This window comes from Scyliorhinus canicula, chromosome 3 (assembly GCF_902713615.1).
Source record: "Scyliorhinus canicula chromosome 3, sScyCan1.1, whole genome shotgun sequence".
Classification (NCBI taxonomy): Eukaryota; Metazoa; Chordata; class Chondrichthyes; order Carcharhiniformes; family Scyliorhinidae; genus Scyliorhinus; species Scyliorhinus canicula.
Genome location: NC_052148.1, coordinates 166,422,229 through 166,441,944, shown reverse-complemented (window position 1 = coordinate 166,441,944; position 19,716 = coordinate 166,422,229). Strand labels below are relative to the sequence as shown.

At 51.6% G+C, this 19,716-nt stretch overlaps 1 protein-coding gene across 1 annotated transcript in view; it reads right to left on the bottom strand.

The window, feature by feature from the left end:
- The window catches only part of LOC119963080 (ethanolamine-phosphate phospho-lyase-like), a 53,617-nt gene extending 41,742 nt beyond the window's left edge, over positions 1-11,875 (bottom strand). Inside the window, exon 1 of the mRNA XM_038791657.1 lies at positions 11,518-11,875. Coding sequence (XP_038647585.1) covers positions 11,518-11,576 — 59 coding nt within the window. The 5' untranslated portion in view covers positions 11,577-11,875. The remainder of the gene's footprint in view (positions 1-11,517) is intronic.
- Positions 11,876-19,716: the final 7,841 nt, after the last annotated feature.

Genomic DNA, 19,716 nt, shown 5'->3' with positions numbered 1-19,716 from the left:
TCCCCGCAGTTTCCCCTCCCTAGGTCACCCGCGACCAACAGTTCATCTAATGAATGTCCTGGTATCTGGGGGTACGCCGTTGTTTCCTTACGGAGGAAGTTTTTGACCTGTAGGTGTCTCAGTTCATTTTCTTTTGGTAATTGGAACTTCTCTGTGAGTTCCTCCAGCATCGCTACTCTGTTATCTGTGTACATGTCCCTAACTGTCAAAGTCCCTCCTCATCCTGTCTCCACCTTGCACTGCACTCCAGCATTTCCCTTTGTTAGCAGGTCATCCAAAATGGCCACGGTCACCGTATTCACCATGAGGCCAGGCCCCTGTGTTCCTGGGTTTTCCTTTATATTGGGGGAGGGGGGGGGGGGGGGGGCTCCAAAGTGGTCACTTGCAGTGCCTTTGTATTCCTTGCCGCCATGTGTGATCTGCCCGAGCCAGCCTAGCACCCTTCCCCTGCTTGTTCCTCAGTTTTCTCCCGGGTCTGTCATCCCCTTCTCCTACCACCACCCCCCCCCCCCCCCCCATCCCTGAGAGTTTCATCCCCTCCCCAAGCTTTCCCCCCCCGCCTGCCATTACCCTCCATCTGTTCTGTTCCCTCCTCCTATTGGCCAGGCACTCTTCCCCCCTCCTGGCACCAGGCACTCTCCCGCCTCCTGGCGCCAGGCACCCTCTCCCCAATGGGAGATGTGCCACAGCCACCCTGGGGTCGATCTGTATCTCCCTCTAACCGATGCATGTCCTTGTCTTCGCCCACCCACCCCCCACCCCCCAATGACCTGCTGTTCTCACCCCCTGCTTTCGGAGACTCAACAATCAGTATTAAAAAGAGCCGGTTCAGTCCCACGCAAATAGTCTCTCCATGCTTCGCAGTTCAATACATTGCAGTATTTGGTTCATTGCTGGTTACGTTGCCTCCCCAGCCCATGCTGGTGGACAAAGTCCTCCGCCGGTGCGATGAAATAGTATTCCCTGTCCTGGAATGGCATCCAGAGCTTGGCTGGGTACAGCATTCCGAACCGCAGGACCGCCTTGGCTTTGTTAAATTCTGCCCAGCGTTTGGCCAGGTCTGCCCCAATATCCTGTCGAGTGACCCTCCCAATTGCAGGAACGTGTATGTCTTGCCCAGTTCAGGATCCATTCCTGGACTTGGTACCAGTACAGCTTCATGATGATGGCCCGCGTCTGTTCCCTGGCCTTGGGTCGGAGTGACCTGTGGGCTATGTCCACTTCTGGGGTTTGCAGAAGCTTTCCCTTCCAACCAGATTGTCTAACATCTGGACCATGTACTCCGTGGGGTTCCTGCCCTCGCTTCCCTCCAGTAGAGCCACAATGCGGAGGTTCTGGCGTCGCGACCGATTTTCTTGGCCCTCGATCTTTATCCCTAGTGTCTCTTGTGTCGCCACCAACCTTGCCACTTCTGTCTCTAGTGAGGCGATGTGATCGCTCTGGTCAGTTGCAGCCTTCTCCAGCTCCTTGATTGTTGCCTCCTGCATTTCTAATCACCTTTCCATCTCCTCCAGCTCTGCTTGCAGGGTGCCCAGCGCCTCTGCTACCGTCACCTTCACCATTTCCATCATTTCCATGTAAATGGCATCCCTGAGCTCTTGTGTTCCTGCATTATGGAGTCCCCCATTCGTTCGTCAAGGTGGGCGGGGGTGTGTGGGAAGGCGTGTGGGTATACTCCAGCCGTCCTTCTTGCTCAGTGTGGCCATGACCTTGATGCCCTGCATGCTTGGCATCACCTCGGTCCACCTCTCACAGCTCTTACTGCCTTTGCTGTCTCTTCGGCCCCTTGGGTTGCTGCTGCTTGGCATGTCTTGATGGTGTTGGGGGAGGTTGAGGTTGAGGGTGTGCCCCCCCCCCTCCATCCAGATTTAATGGGCTATTTTGGGTTGGACGTGCCTAAATCCATGTTTCCGGGGGAGAGACACCTTTTGTGCGTCCCCTCAGCACACCCCAGTCACCGGAAGGTATATTTTGGGGAAAAGAAATCGGATGATCAGATGCATATTGCCAATTGGGAGCTAAGGGTCATTTGGCTCTGATGCCAATGGCTGGCATTCCAGTGCTGCATTGTGGGTGGTCCTGTCTTCTGGGAGAGCTGGGAACCATCCGCTCTTCCAAATGGATGTACAGGATCCCATAGCACTGTTTTGAAGAAGAGCTGGGGAGTTATCCCTGGTGTCCTGGCCAATATCACAATGCTCTTTGTGGGAGCTCACTATGTGCAAATTGGCTGGCGGATTTCCTTCTTCAGTAACTATACAAATACTTCATTGTCTGCAAAGTGTCCGGAGATACCTGGAGATCATCAAAGGAGCTATTTAGATGCAGAGTTTTCTCTTCAGATTCTGCTCGAGCTGAATATTTCCATTTTTAAAAACAATTGTCAATTTCAACTCCTTTTGTAATTTAATCACATGCCCTCTACACGACCAAACACAGACTTTCCTATATTCCATGCCCTCCCCACTGTTCCTCAGCTCAATAGCTAATCACATGCAGCACCTTAGAACCATAGAATTCCTACAGTGCAGGAGGAGGCCATTCAGCCCATAGAGTCGCACCAACCCTCGGCCCACTCCCCCACCCTATCCCACATATCCTTGGACACTAATGGCAACTTAGCATGATGAATCCACCTAAACTGAACATCTTTGGACTGTGTGAGGAAACCGGAGCACCCGGAGGAAACCCACGCAGACACAGGGAGAATGTGCAAACTCCACACAGTCATGCAAGGTCCCAATTGAACCCAAGTCCCTGGTGCTGTGAGGCAGCAGTGCTAACCACTGTGCCATTGTACCACCCTAACTGCTGAGTTCTTCCAGCTTTTATTCCACACCCACACAGAACTTTAGACTAAAGCAGGGTTTTTCAAAGTGCAGGTCACAGGATTGAATTGCTTCTTGCTGCAAATATCAGCTGCGAATGCAGAGTATCCGAACACAGCATTCAGAAACCTGCAGGGAAAATCCAGCCTAAAATGTCAATTCAGTCCTCTCCTTAAACAATGGATTACAATGAAGACAGATTTGACCATTCGGGATTCAGGTTTATTGTAGCAGATTAATGTTTATCAATATTTGTCCTATAGTTATTTTAAAGAAGTAATTTCAGTGCACTGTATTTGGTTTCAGGGACATAAGGAGCTGATGGACGTACATTTATCAGGAAGATCACAATAGAGTGACTGCAACTCTAGAGAAGTGACTGTGTGTCAACCACTGTAGGTGAGAACAGAACCGGGCTTCAGATCTTCAAATCCTTCCCTAATTTGTGCTCAGCATTTCTGCCTGGAAATGTGATAAAGCTGGCCGCTGATGAACGAAGGGTTATCAAATTGTTAACACGCAAGAGGCAACTTATCTTTTGAAGGATTGGCAAGTTCATAAACATTGTGTCTAATAGATTTATCTGTCTATTGCCGTCGTTATTGGGCCAATCAACTAATTAGAAGAACTGAAATTAATTAAGGGATAAATCAAAGGGGGCCACTCCTATAAAGAGCAACCGGAGCACAGTCTAAGAAGGGAAGGAGTCTCCAACTCTCACTTAGTGAACGAGGGGAAATTGCACATTGTCTCGGAGGCAGATTTATATGCCCCTATCTGAAATTCAGTTCTAACTGCATAATAGAATTGAGCATTGGGAGTGTTTGGAAAGATTTGCAGATGGAATTCAGACTATTTTGAGAATCAGCACATATTTGTTTTTCACCCCTCCACAGCACTACAAAAACTGTCAGTCACTTCTCGGTCTATTTTAATTAAATGCCTGTCCACTTGTTCTAATTTCATGTGACTGTGAAGGCAGATGTATTCAATCACACAACTCAGCCAGCTAACATAACCCTCAGAGGTTTCAACACTTTGAATATGGAAGACACCATGGCCAGGATTCTCCGAGCCTTCGCGCCAAAAAGGCACTTGGCGCAGCGGCGGAGAAAGGAGCCTCAGAGACCCGCGATCAGGTCCGAAGCCGGGACGCGATTCTCAGGCGACCGTGTCCCCATCGGACACACACAGCACCGACCGGCGACTTCGAGCTGGTGTGTCCCTGAGGGTCTTGGAAGCTTGACCACCACGATCATGTTCACCCGGTGACCGGAGAATCGGCGGCAGCTGCGCGCGGTCGATGCGGCACAGGTTGGGGCTTGTTGAAAGAGGTGCCTGCGGTGATTCTTCGCGGTCGACCGGCCGAGTTCCCGTTGGCATGGTTCCACCCTGTGGGAGCTACCTTCTTCTTCCGCGCTGGCCCGCTGTGTGGCTCCACCATATTGCACGGTGCTGCTGGGAAGCGGCCACCGCGCGCATGCGTGGACCCACGGCCGGCTGCCGCGTACATGTGCGGACCAGCGGCCGGTCGCCGCGTACATGCGTGGACCCGCGGCCGGCAGTACAGGGTCGCGTCCGGCAGCTGGAGCAGCACAAACCACTATGGTGCAGTGCTGGCCCCCTGTGGGCTACAGAATCGCTGGGCCAAGACCCGTTGACACAGGCGTGAAACACTCTGATGTTTACACCGGTGTCAACACTTAGAGAATCCCAGCCAGGATGTCTGAAAAAGGATGCGCCTCTTACCCTTCATTTTAGCTTCGGGTTGCATTTCCACGAGCAATAATTAAAACAGAAAATTATTATCTTGGAACATGTGTTTCATATTACATAGAATCCCTGCAGTGCATAAGGAGGCCATTCGTCCCATCGCATCTGTACCGACCCTCTGAAAGAGCACCCTACTGAGGCCCACTCCCCTGCCCCATCTCCGTAAACCCATAACCCCACCTAATCTGCACATCTTTGGATACTAAGGGGCAATTTAACATGGCCAATCCACCTAACAGTCATATCTTTGGACCGTGGGAGGAAACCGAAGCACCCGAAAAAAACCCGTGCAGACACAGGGAGAACGTGCAAACCCCACACAGCCACTCAAAGCCAGAATTGAATCTACGTCTCTGGCACTGTGAGGCAGCAGTGCTACTGTGCCACCCGTACAAATGTAGACCTATAAACACTCACCCAGCCAGGCAACATATTCAATGATAAAAAGGAAATGGCTGAACGTTTCAGCTCGATAGAATTCCATCACAGCTATGCAATGCACCTGCGGCTACTGGATAGTGACTAAGAACAGGAAAACTAGATCAGGGTTTTTCCAAAGAGCGGGTTGGCGCAGCGGGCGTTGGGAGGATCGCGAAGCGATTGGCCACGGGTCCCAATGGCCAAGACAAACTTTTAAATTGGGAATGCCAGATGCAGCCTACTTTTAAATGGAACAATTCAATCTTCCAGCCAGAAGCGGCGGCAGAGTGCTTTGGTTTCCTCCCACGGTCCAAAGATATGACGGTTAGGTGGATTGGCCATGCACCCAACATGTACACTCCGTTTTCTAGCTGCGAGCGAGAAGGCAAGGAACTGTGAAAAACTGAAGATGGATCGTTTTGTTACAAAGAAGAGAGGACCCTTGACACAAACAGACAGTGTACCTCCTGGTCAGGAACTTACAACTGAATCTGAAGGAAAGTCCACGGTGGGACAGAACAGAGCTAGTGTTAGCTCTGTACAGAGCTCCAGGGTGAACAGCCAACAAAGAAAAAAATGAAATTGGGAACAAAGCAGTATAAAGATGACTGGTTCAGGTATTGCTCTGTTAATTTTTTTTTTTATAGCTTATTGTCACGAGTAGGCTTCAAATGAAGTTACTGTGAAAAGCCCCTAGTCGCCACATTCCGGCGCCTGTCCGGGGAGGCTGGTACGGGAATTGCGTCAATGCAAATCAGGATGCAAAGCCCATGGGGTCGATTCTCTGAGCCCCGTGCCAGGCCGGAGAATCGCCGCAACCGCGCCACGATGCCTCGACGCCGGCGCACGATTCTCCAAGGTGCGGACAATTGGCACCATTTGCGCTGGCGCGGCACTGGCCGCGGGAATTGGCGCAACCGCCGAATTTCCGGCCCGGATAGGCCGAGCAGATACGACAGAGTCCCGCCGGCGCCGTTCACCCCTGGTCGCTGCCGGCGGGAACTCTGTGCGAATGGTCGGGGGGGGCAGCCTGTGGCTTGGGTGGGCGGGGGCTCCTTCCCCGGGGGGGCCTCCAATGGGGTCTGGCCCACCATTGGGGCCCACCGATTGGCGGGCCAGCCTCTCTCCCCCCCCCCGGGGCTTTCCTGCGCGGCTGGCCCCTGAACACCGACACCATGTTGAGTCGGGGCCAGCGCGCGGAAGAAGTCTTGGAACCAACAATTCTACGGACACGTGCTTGTAGGATTAGAATAGCGGTTTTAATATACTTACAACAAAGCCAGCCTGTTAGCCGTTGAACTTTCAGTGAACTGGCCGGCTGACCCTGTGGCACTGATCTTTATACAGCAGCTCCCGGGGAGGAGTCCTGGGCGGAGCCAAGGGAGAAGCCCTGTACAACTCTCAAGCATTCCCAGAGCTACTCCCCCTGGAGGTCAGATAGTGCAACTGCACTTACAATATAGACACATGTATATACAGGTTATAATCACCACATTCACCCCCTGTGAAAAAAATCGAGTCCAGCGGTGGTGGTGGCTCACAGAGTTAGTCTGTCCGGTGGACGAATTGTTCTTTTTGATCTGCGGAGCACCGGGGTTGCAGCCTCTTGCAGTGGCTGGGTGGGTGTTGAGAGCTGGGGTACGATGGCAGACTCCGGGGCGGGTCTTGTCTGAACTTTATACACCTCTGGCTCGACCAGAGACTGGGGGCGCTGGGGGCAGGCTGGTTCTGGCGCGTGGAACCGGTGGGGTGAGCTTGCGGGATCGGGGGAGCGAAGGGGCGGCAGCATAGGAAACGGGGTAAGGGGCTCCTCAGTGGGGGTGGGAGGGGGGCTGGATCCAGCGGGTGCCAGGTCCCGAAGGGATACTGTGTCCTGGTGACCGTCCAGGAACTCCACGAATGCATACTGGGGGTTGGAATGGAGGAGGCACACCTTTTCAACAAGGGGGTCAGTTTTGTGCCCCCTGACGTGCTTCCTCAGGAGGACCGGGCCGGGCTCAGCCACGCCGGAAGTGAGACTCCCGTGGTAGTGCCCCTAGGAAAAATGAAGAGTCGCTTGTGAGGGGTTTGATTTGTAGCTGTACAGAGGAGGGATCTGATAGCGTGGAGCGCGTCTGGGAGGACTTCTTGCCATTGGGAGACTTGGAGTTTTCTAGACCGGAGGGTCAGCAGGACAGTCTTCCAGACCGTCGCGTTCTCCCTCTCCACCTGTCCGTTCCCCCTGGGGTTGTAGCTGGTAGTCCTGCTCGAGGCGATGCCCTTGTCGAGCAGGTACTGACGCAGCTCGTCGCTCATAAAAGGACGAACCCCGGTCGCTGTGCACGTAGCTGGGGAAACCGAACAGGGTGAAGACACTATGCAGGGCCCTAATGACTGTGTGGGAGGTCATATCAGGGCATGGAATGGCAAAAGGGAATCGGGAGAACTCATCGATGATGTTGAGGAAATAGATGTTTTTGTTAGTGGAGGGGAGTGGCCCTTTGAAATCGATCGCAAGGCGTTCAAAGGGCCTAGAAGCCTTGACCAGGTGGGCCCTGTCTGGTCTATAGAAGTGCGGTTTGCACTCTGCACAGATCGGGCAGTCCCTGGTGACCGCTTTTACCTCCTCGTTGGAGAAAGGCAGGTTTCGGGCTCTGATGTAGTGGGCGAGCCGGGTGACCCCTGGATGGCAGAGGTCCACGTGGATGGCTTTCAGATGGCTGATCTGCGCGCTGGCGCATGTCCCGCGGGATAGGTCATCCGAGGACTTGTTGAGCTTCCCCGGTCGATATTTAATATCGTAACTATAGGTGGAGAGTTCGATCCTCCACCGAAGGATTTTATCATTTTTTATTTTGCCCCTTTGCAAGTTGTCAAATATAAAGGCAACTGATCGTTGGTCGGTGATGAGGGTGAACCTCCTACCTGCGAGGTAGTGCCTCCAGTGACGAACAGCCTCCACGATGGTTTGCGCTTCCTTCTCGACTGAGGAGTTTCGGAGTTCTGAAGCGGATAGGGTACGGGAGAAAAATGCAACGGGCCTCCCTGCATGATTTCAAGTGGCTGCTAGAGCTACCTCTGAGGCGTCGCTCTCAACCTGAAAGGGAGTGGATTCATCCACCGCCTGCATGGCTGCTTTGGCGATGTCCTCCTTGATGCAGCTGAAGGCCTGGCGCGCCTCAGCTGACAGGGGAAATCGTGTGGCCTTAAAAAGAGAGGGCAGGCTTTGTCCGCATATTAAGGGACCCACTGGGCGTAGTATGAAAAGAACCCCAAGCACCGTTTGAGGGCCTTGGGGCAATGAGGGAGGGGGAGTTCTATGAGGGGGCGCATGCGGTCCGGGTCTGGGCCCAGGACTCCGTTCTCCACGACGTAGCCGAGGATGGCCAGTCTGTTTGTGCGGAAAACGCATTTCTCCTTGTTATAAGTGAGATTTTATTTCTGTGCCGTTTGGAGAAAACGGTGGAGGTTGGCGTTGTGGTCCTGCTGGTCATAGCCGCAGATGGTAACATTGTCCAGATACAGAAACGTGGCCCGCAGCCCGTACTGGTTTACCATTCGGTCCATTGCTCGTTGGAACACCGAAACCCCGTTAGTGACGCCGAAGGGAACCCGGAGGAAGTGGAAGAGGCGGCCATCGGCCTTGAATGCCGTGTAGTGGCGGTCCTCCAGGCGGATTGTGAGCTGGTGGTATGCAGACTTCAGATCCACCGTGGAAAATAGCCGATATTGGGTTATCTGATTAACCATGTCTGCAATTCTGGGGAGGGGATACGCGTCTATGAGCGTAAAGCGATTTATGGTCTGGCAAGAGTCGACGACCATGCAAAATTTTTCCCGGTCTTGACGACCACCACCTGAGCTCTCCAGGGACTATTACTGGCCTCTATGATCCCCTCACTGAGCAGCCGTCGGACCTCCGAACGGATAAAGACCCTATCCTGTAGGCTGTATCGCCTGCTGCGAGTAGCTACTGATTTGCAATCTGGAGTAAGATTGGCGAAGAGAGGAGGGGGGGGGGGGGGGGGGGGGGGGGGGGGGGGGGGGGGGGGGGGGGGGGGAGGAGATGCGCAGCATGGCTAGGCTGCAGATAGTGAGTGGGGGCAGGGGCCCGCCAAAGCTGAGGGTGAGGCTCTTGAGGTTGCACTGGAAATCCAGGCCTAATAAGAGTGGCGCGCAGAGGTCGGGCAGGACATAAAGGTTAAATTTAGAATAACTAGCGCCTCGAATTGTGAGCGTAGCGACGGTGTGTCCTTCGACTTGGACTGAGTGGGAGCCCGAAGCGAGGGCGATAGTTTGGCTCACCGGAAAAATAGAAAGCGAACAGCGTCTTACCAGTTCTGGATGTATAAAGCTCTCGGTGCTCCCGCATGGCGTGCTGTACCCATTGATCTGGACCTCCACCATCGAACTCCGTAGGTGCTTGGGGCGGGATTGATCCAGGGTGACCGCGTTGAGTTGCGGGCCGCGTGGTGAGTGCCCGAGGAAGTTGTATTCTTCAGATGAGCTTTCTGAGCATGCCGATGCAGATGGGGCCCGTTGATCGCACGTGGTGAGCGGCGAGGAAGATGGCGGCCCCCATGAGTCGCACGTGGCCGGCCGCATGGTGGGGGTTTGCCAAGATGGCGGCCCCCATGGATCGCACGTGGCGGAGCCGGGGCGTACCCCGCAGCGTTTCGGGCCCCGCGGGCCCGCTGGTGTTGGGAGCGATTTGTTCTCTCTGTAGGGGAGTTAAAAACTGGGGCCCTTTTCGCGAGGCACGCTCTGGCATAGTGGCCTTTCTCCCCGCAGCTGCTGCAGGTCGCGGATCGGGCTGGGCAGTGCTGTCGCGGGTGCTGGGTTTCGCCACAGAAATGGCAGGCTGGGGCAGCTGAGTAGCTGGCTGGAGCAGCTGAGTGGCTGGTTGGGGCAGCAGAGTAACTGGCTTTGGCAGCGCGGTAGCTGGGGGGCCGTGCGGCACAGGCCTGGGGGGACTGTTGGTCGGGGGTCCACGATGGGGTTGCGGGGTCCGCAGGAAACGACGTGAGGCTGCGGAAGGAAACTTCCATAGTGGTAGCAGCCTCCACAGTAGTGTCTAAGTCCTGGGCCCCCTTTTCTAGCAGTCTTTGGCTCACATAGTTAGACCTAAGGCCCGCTACGAAAACGTCCCGCGCAGCAAGCTCCCTATGCTCAGCCGCGGTAACGGCTTGATAATTACAGTCATTGGAAAGATTGTTCAATTCCCTTACAAACTCGGCAAGCATTTCTGTAGGCCGCTGATGGCGAGTCGTAAACACGTGGCGTGCATAAACCTCGTTAAAGGGCCTAATGTACATTTTGTCCAATATTGCCAGCGCTGCGGTGTAAGAACCGGCTGGATTCAGCTGTGTGGAGATTCTGTGGCTTACCCTCGCGTGCAGTAGGCTGAGTTTTTGTTCCTCCGTTGTTCCAGCGGTGCTGGCTTCTGCCAGGTAGGCTTAAAAATATCTCAGCCAGTGGGAAAACATTTCCTTAGCCTCTGCATCCTGTAGGTCGAGTTCTTGGCGTCCAGACTTGAGGGCTGCTTCCATGATTTCTTAGACTGTTTCCGAAGTATATTGAATTGTTGGAACCAACAATTCTACGGACACGTGCTTGTAGGATTAGAATAGCGGTTTTAATATACTTACAACAAAGCCAGCCTGTTAGCCGTTGAACTTTCAGTGAACTGGCCGGCTGACCCTGTGGCACTGATCTTTATACAGCAGCTCCTGGGGAAGGAGTCCTGGGCGGAGCCAAGGGAGAAGCCCCGTACAACTCTCAAGCATTCCCAGAGCTACTCCCCTGGAGGTCAGATAGTGCAACTGGACTTACAATATAGACACATGTATATACAGGTTATAATCCGGTGTGAATCACATTCACCACAAATCCCTCAAAACTTCAAAGGCATTTGAAGTCTAAGCATGGGAGGTGGAGGACAAACTTTTTGATTTTTTTCAAAGGATGCAGCCAGGATGTGAATCATCAACTGAAGTCCTTAGCAGGAAATGTGACAAAGCAAATGAGATTGTGAGGACCAAGCAGGTCCCATTGAAGATCAGTGAAAAAAAAAAGTTTGAAAAACACTGAACTGGATGATTTTTCTTTCCCTCACTTGCCCGGGAAAGAAAACTTTAGTGTCCCAAACACTGCCTTGACTCAGGATAGATTGAGTAAGTGAGCGTGGCATGGGGCATGAAGGGTGGCCAGTTGCCAAAAAAAAGTTCGAGAAACACTGGACTGAAGGATCATTAGGAAACCCGATAACTGCAAATGAAGGAGTCAACAGAAAGGAGCTGACAGCAGGAGGGGTAATTAATGACGGTTATTGCAGAGGGTAGACTGAGGTGTAAATACAGCAGCAGCTCCTGTATAGTCACAAAGCTCACACAGGGATGCATACCTTCCCACTTCTCATTACACACATACAGCGTTTCAAACTAGTATTTGGGTCGGGGGTGGGACAGAAGGAATAGAATTTAAAGGTGAGTAGCGGCTGGACAGTAGCCACACTTACCCGATGTGCCTGTGCCGGAGTTGAATGGTTTGCTGTTTGTTGAAGAGTTCAGTGGCCATTCCGCCAGTTTCTGGAGCCCGGGAACTGTCAGTTTCTGGAGCCCGGGAACTGTCAGTTTCTGGAGCCCGGGAACTGTCAGTTTCAACAGTGCGTCAGGGCGACCCTCTCCAAACCTGTCCCAAAACCTGGCGTTTTTTTTTCTGTGTCCTCTCCTCAGTTACGACAATTTGAATGACACTTGTGACTTCCGCACAGAACTCGCTCTGCTCCCTTTTATAGTGTTTGGTAAACAGGTTCATCATCACGTGTGTTGGACTCCAGCCTGTTGTTGCTTTCAATACTTCTCCTCCTCCTATGCCCGAGTTCATTTTGTTTCTCAATGCTCACTCCCTCCTCCCATTCCCTCTCGCCTCGGCTCGGAGCTCCCCGGGGGGACCTTCTGCTAACATTGGCACACGCAAAACTGTTAGCTAACCAAGAGGATTTGAAAAACAAACACACAATACAAGTAACTTACTTGCTAAGCCAATCATTAGAACAGATCATGGGAACTTGCTGTCACATAAATCTGATCGCCCCAACAGTACTTCGCAAGGTATTTTCTTAGCTGTGAAATACTTTGAGAGGTTCCGTGTTCCTGCCTGACTGTATCTTAGGAGGACTCTTTCACCAGCCCCTAACACCTGGGACCTCTGTTTAGAAACCTGCGTGCTCTTGTTTTCCCTCAACAGAATTCCCTTCGTCTCATTCTCTTTCGGATATTAACTGTGTCCAGCAGCTACCCGCACCCCCCCCCCCCCCCAGTCCCTCATCTCTTTCCGCTTGATAGATACATTAATACATCGAGAGAAGAAGGTTAAGAGGTGACTTAATTGAGGGATACAAGATGATCAGAGGATTAGATAGGGTGGACATTTAGAGCCTTTTTCCTCGGATGGTGATGTCCAGCACGAGGGGACATAGCTTTAAATTGAGGGGAGATAGATATGGGACAGATGTCAGAGGTAGGTTCTTTACTCAGAGAGTAAGTAAGGGCGTGGAATGCCCTGCCTACAACAGTAGTGGACTCGCCAACACTAAGGGCATTCAAATGGTCATTGGATAGGCATATGGACGATAAGGGAATAGTGTAGAGCAGGGGTGGGCAAACTTTTCCGTGCAAGGGCCACATTCAGAAATTCACAATTTTAAAGGGCCGCATAGTAAAATAATTACTTCACCCGGTTATGATTCTGGGCGCCTCATATAGAACATAGAACATAGAACAGTACAGCACAGAACAGGCCCTTCGGCCCTCGATGTTGTGCCGAGCAATGATCACCCTACTCAAGTTAACGTATCCACCCTATTATGACTTGATCTTGGTGGGCCGCATAAAGACCTTTGGCCCGCGGGCCGTAGTTTGCCCACCCCTGGTGTAGAGGGACTTTAGAGTGGTTTCACAGGACGGCGCAACATCGAGGGCCGAAGGGCCTGTACTGCGCTGTAATGTTCTATGTTCTATGTTCGAACATACTTTTTGACAACACTGAGCCAACTGCGAGCATATCTCCTCTTGACCGAAGAATTAAATTCTCTCAGTCCACAGTGCGTCAGAGAATCGCTGGGCCGGGCGCGATTTGCGTGATGCTGCCCTGACGCCAGTGACCGGAGAATCGCGCCATTGGATGGGCCGAGTGGCCACTCAAAAAAGCCCGAGTCCCACTGGCACCGTTCACATCTGGTCTTAACCGGCGGGACCTTGGCATCCATCCTGTCGGGGGCTGCCTGGTTGGGGAGGGGGGGGGGGGTCCCCCCGGGTCCTCCACCATGGCCTGGCCCATGATCGGGGTCTACCGATCGGTGGCCCGGCCTCTCATGGTGGGGGCCTCTTTTGCCCTGCGCCGGCCCCTGTAGCCCTACGCCATGTTGCGTCGTGAGCGGCGCGGAGAAGGAAGCTATCCCGCATACGCGCATATGCACCGGTCGCAGCGTGCATGCGCAGACCCGCAGCGCCCATTTGACGCCGGTATCGGCAGCTGGAGCGGTGTGGGTCGCTCCGGTGCCGTGCTGGCCTCCTGTAGGGCAGAGGATCGCTACACTTAGCGGTCCGATAACGTCGTTCTTAAACTCTCCAGTTTGTACAATGGCGTCAACACTCTGCCTTCAGATGGGAGAATCCCGCCCAGTGTTTTTGTGGCAGAGATAATTTTTGAAGGAATCATACTTTTAAGTTGCAAGTTAATTTTTAAAAGATACTTGTTGCCCAAATAGTTTGTCTAAGTTTCCTGAAGTTTGTCTGAGTGTACCACATATTCCAGCAGGATACAGATAACTCTATTTTTCCAATACCACTGCTCTAAGATCCAGTGTGATACATCTATTTTTTGTTTTGTGAAATTGGGTGGGCTTTTGTCCATCTGTCCTTCTTTGAAGCCACATTGGGATAGATTTTAATCTTCACAACCTGGGGAATAATCTGACAGAATTATAAACCCACTTGATTTTCAATCCACCGAAATCTGTAAAGGACAGTAAATTCACTCTGGCAGTGAAGACAATAAAAAAAATCAAGGGCAGCACGGTGGCGCAGTGGGTTAGCGCTGCTGCCTCACTGGGCCAAGGTCCCAGGTTCGATCCCGGCTCTGGGTCACTGTCCGTGTGGAGTTTGCACATTCTCCCCGTGTTTGCGTGGGTTTCGCCCCCACAACCCAAAAGATGTGCAGAGTAGGTGGATTGACCACGCTAAATTGCCCTTACTTGGAAAACAAAATGAATTGGGTACTCTAAATTTATAAAGAAAAATCTACCTGATTTTATAAAATATATATTAAAATAAAGTAAACGTTCATGAAGTAATGGGTAATATATTAGCATAGAAAGAAGATTGGCCGGCTGGCGGAAAACAGAGAATATGCATGAAAAGGTGGGACAAGCAAATTTTATTATTAAACCTGACTTATTAAAGGATACTGGCAAGTACCTTTATCAGACAGGGCGAACAATGTTTCAGCTTTTGTGACGCCAAATGGTCTGAATCAGTTTGAACTCATGTCGGTTGGAACGAAGATTGTGCCAGCTCATTCCAAAGGTTAACCAAGAAGGTCACTTCTAGACTACAAAATTGTGCAGTATTCATTGACGATTTGGTGGTGTTCAGTCACATGTATAAGGGACATTTGGAACATTTAGAGGAATTATTCGATCGATTACAGAAGGCTGGATTGGTGGTAACCCTGGCTAAATGTGAATTTGTGAAAGCTCAAGTTACATTCTTAGGCCATACAATTGGACATGGTCAGATGGAATGTGAAAGCAAAAGCTATTGGGGAGTTTCCAATACCATCAATGAGGAGAGAAGTTTTGAGATTTCTGGGCATGAGTGGTTTCTACTGGAAATTCATGCCAAATTTTAGCAGTGTGGTTGTTCCACTGTCTGAACGTCTGAAAAAGCACCAGAAATTTCAGTGGACTTCGGAATGTCAGAAGCCATTAGACAATCTGAAAACTGTGTTAACCACTACACCAGTGTTGGTGACACCTAATTATGCCAAGCAATTCAAGATGGCAATTGATGCACGTGATGTGGGCGTTGGTGTTTTATTGTTGTAGGAAGACAATGAAAGAATAGAAAGGCCTGTTAGTTATTTTTCTTGGAAACTAAATATTCATCAAAGAAATATTTCACCATCGAGAAAAAGACAATGGGCGGGATTCTCCGAGCCCCCGCCGGTCGGAGACTCACCGGGGGCAGCGTGAAACCCGCCCCGCTGCTCTGACGCCGGCTGCCACATTCTCCGGTGCCGGGGTTTTGGCGGGGGCGGGAATCATGCTGTGCCGGTCGGCGGCCGCTGGTAGCGGTCCCCCGGCAATTCTCTGGCCCGCGATGGGCTGAGCGGCCGCCCATTTTTGGCCGGTCCCGCCGGCGTAAATCAAACCAGGTCCGTACTGGCGGGACCTGGCTCTACGGGCGGCCTGCAGAGTCCTCGGGGGGGGGGGGCAGGGGGATCTAGCCCCGGGGGGTGCCCCCGTGGTGGCCTGGCCCACGATTGGGGCCCACCGATCCGCGGGCGGGCCTGTGCCGTGGGGGCACTCTTTCCTTCCACGCTGGCTGCTGTCAACCTACGCCATGGCCGGCGTGGAGAAGAACACCCCTGCGCAGGTGCTGGGCTGACGCCAGCACGCACTGGCACTCCCGCGCATGTGCCAACTCGTGTCGGCTGGCAGAGGCCCTTCAGCGTTGGTTGGCACCTTCCGGGTGGTTCACGCCACTCCTCGGTGCCGGTACTGCCCGCCCCGCCGGGCAGGGGAGAATCCCGCCCATTGAATTTAGTTTAGGCATTACAACATTTGACATTTTGTTGTGAACAATGCATTAGAGACAATGGACCATAATCGAATGAAGTTTTGGAGAAGTTTAAGGATCAAAATGCAAGACTATTTTGATGGAGGTTATTACTACAACCATTTAACTTAAAAATTATACATGTAACAGGAAGAGAAAACGTGATGCAGATGCTTTATCACAGCTTTTCGATGTGAGAAGACTGGAACGTTCGAATGTGGAAAAGAAAGACTGAAATGGACTCTCCTGATGTTTAAATGTGCATGCTTAAATATAATATGATATGCATCTGATATAGTATTAGTAGTCATAGAATCCCTACAGTGCAGAAGGAGGCCATTCGGCCCTTCAAGTCTGCATCGAGTAGTGTTGAGCAATGAGAAATGTTTACAGTTGAAAGCCTGTGGAGAATGAGGCTATCTTTTCATGTTGTTGGTTCATTTTTTTTTTAAAGAGGGAGGTGTGATGAATGTAGGCATTTCATATATATATATTTAGAAAATCTTTTTATTGGCTTTTCTCATATTTATAAACAGTTGTTGTGTATATACATTACATTTTCCTTGCCTGCGCTAATTTACTTTATTTTAAAGAGAAGTTTGTTTTATCCTTCATTTAACTAACTCTGTGTACATTTTGCTGCCCTCTGGATCGGTCTATGATTCCCCCCCTTCCTCTCCTCCCCCCCCCCCCATTGGCTTCAGCACCCTTCCTCTTCTCTTGTGGTTTCCCCACCTTCCTTCCGCGCACTCCCCCCCCCCCCCCCCCCCCCCCCCCCCCCCCCCCCCCACTACCACTACTCCCCCTCCCCGGTTACGCAATCCATTGGTTCCTCATCTATCTTTTTTTTCTTTGCTTACTCGTCGTTGCTGGCCTCGAACAGGTTTTAGAACAGGCCGAACTGCCCCCAAGTATCCAGGAAGCCTTCCTCTGACCCTCGGATGGCGTACTTAATCTTCTCCAGATGGAGAAATTCCGAGAGGTCAGCGAGCCAGTCTGCAGCTTAGGGTGGTGCTGCCGATCGCCAGCCGAGGAGGATTCTCTGGCGTGCGATTAGGGAAGCAAAAGCCAGGGCGCTGGCCCCCCTTCCCCCTGTGTAACTCTGGCTGCTCTGATACCCCGAAGATTGCCACTATTGGGCATGGCTTCACCCTCACCCCCACAACCTTGGACATTGCCTCGGGGTATTTCAGGTATATTGTATTATCTGGATTTGGTGCAGTAAAGGGTTAAAAGCCTGGCGTAGAGTGTGACTGCTGCAAATTAAAATAAAATATTCAGGTTGCTGCCCAGTACCTCACAGCTGTTGGCGTCTTGTCCGGGCTCGTAATACCTATGGGGAAAGATTGGACAGGTTTATCTCATTTCCATTGAAGTTTAGAAGAGTGAGGGGTGATTTGATTGAAGTATATAAGATCCTGACTGGTCTTGACAAGGACATGGAAAGGGTATTTCCTCTTGCAGGTGTACCCAGAACCAGAGGGGACTGTTTTATAATTAGGGGTCATCCTTATTTGGCAGAGATGAGGAGAATTATTTTCCCTCGGAGGGTTGTGCGAATTTGCAACTCTCTGTCTCAGAAGGCAGGTGAGGAAGGAGCAGTGCTCCGAAAGCTAGTGTTTGAAACAAACATGTTGGACTTTAACCTGGTGTTGTAAGACTTCTTTCTGAGTCATAAGCTCTGGGTTCGAGTCCCACCCCCGGGCATAATGTGCAAGAAATGTGTATTCACAATGTGGTCAAACAGGTTCACCGTGTCAACCTGTCAATCCTTCCAAACACTCCAATGGCTGGCAGTAAGAGCTGGAGAGATTCCGAGTCAGATATGCTTGATGTGAAATGGCACCCCTCAAGTTATAAGCCTCTGGCCAGTGAACTGATCAAGGAATTACTAACTATGAAAGCAGACAAAAGTCTATCTTAGTTCACCAGTAGGTGCTGGAAGAGAATTGGAATTGGAAATATTTATCCAGCAGTAAAGTATGGCAATGAGAGAGGCAACGAAGGGCTGCTGCCATTCATATGAGGTCATGTTTAGTATGATTCATGATCATAATGAAATGCTATATGACGAATATTGGAGTGGAAATGCCCTAAACTAAAGTGGTTCTTATGTTAACAATATGATTCTACAATTTCAGCATATTGGACTCCTGACACACATCAAATAATTAAACCATTATAAAATACCACTTTGAGTAGTGCTTTTGTTATGATGGAGCAGTGCCATAAAGTCACAACAGTGTAGAATGAGCCATTTGGCCCATTGCGTCTATGCTGGCTCTCTGTCAAGCCATCCAGTTAGTCCCATTCCCACATTCTATCCCTGTATTCCTGCAAGTTTATATCCCTCAAGCACCCACTCAATTTCCTTTCAAAATCATTGATCTTCTCTGTTTCCACCACCCTTGTAGGTAGAGAGTTCCAGGCCTTTACCAGTTCCTCTGTAAAAATGTTCTCCTCATGCCCCACTTTTCCTCTTTCCCCCGACTGTATATCTATGTCCTCTAATCCTTGTACAATCAACTAACAGGAACAGCTTTGTTTTGTCTCCTTTATCTAAATCTGTCATAATCTTGTACAGTGTGGTGAATCATAATAGCATAATTCACACTGTTATCACACATGTTGTACCATGCCTCTGTAAGCTCGGCACACGAGCAGTTGCGCGGCTCTGCCCCTAGGGGGAGGTGTACTGGGAATGTACGGAAGTTTGTACTGGGCTCCACCCTTGGCTCCGCCCATGACTCCTCCCCCCCACTGGTTGTATAAAGCTTGGCAGTCGGAGCCTGCCTGCCAGTTCATCTAGAGTTCATCTCGTCACAGGCAGGCTCTGTTGTAAGACGATTAAAACCACTGTTCACTTCTAACCACGTGTCGCATGAATTGATCAATTTAATCGTCTTAAGAAACAGTAAGGAACGACTATGGAATCAGCCCTCAAGCCTGATCGACTGGAACTTGACCCACAGGATGCAGAGGCGAAATAAATCTTTTCACATTGGCTCCGATGTTTTAAGGCCTACGCGGCTGAAGCAAGCACCTCAGAAACGACAGAGGAGCAGAAACTCAGCCTACTGCACGCAAGGGTGAGCCATCGTATATCTACTCAGTTAAGTTGTACCGGCTCATAAACAGAGGCCCTGGCCCTACTCGACAAAATGTACGTGAGGCCCGTCAATGAGGTCTACGCGCGCCACGTTTTTACTACTTGCCACCAGCGCCCCACAGAATCGCTAGAAGAATTTCTAAGAGACTTAAAAGCCTTATCCCGGGACTGTAATTACCAGGCAGTAAATGCTGCTGAACATAGAGAACTTGTTGTCCGCGATGTCTTTGTTGCAGGCCTTAGATCAAATTACGTGCGCCAGCGACTGTTGGAGAAAGGGGCTCAAAATTTAGAAGAAACTGTTGAACTCGCTACAACTATGGAGGTCTCGTTTCGTAGCCTCACCTCGTTCCCTGCGGACTCCACGACCGCGTCATGGGCCCTCGACCAGCGACTGCCCCAGGCCTGCACCGCGCGGCCGCCCAGCCACCATGCTGCCCCAGCCTGCCACTTTTGTGGCCAGTCCCAGCACCCGTGGCAGCACTGCCCGGCCCGCAATGCGACCTGCACGCAGCTGCGGGCGCAAAGGTCACTATGCCAGAGTATGTCTGGCAAGGAAGGCCCCAGCCCCTAACCCTCCGGCGGCACAAAGCAACCGCTCTCCGCACTTGCAGGCCCGCAGGCCCTGGAACGCTGCGACCTATACCCCGACTCCGCCCCCGCCCGCCACGTGCGATCCATGGGGGCCGCCACCTTGGCGGACCCCCACCACGCGGCCGACCACGTGCGACTCATGGGGGCCGCCATCTTGGGCGCCATCTTCCTC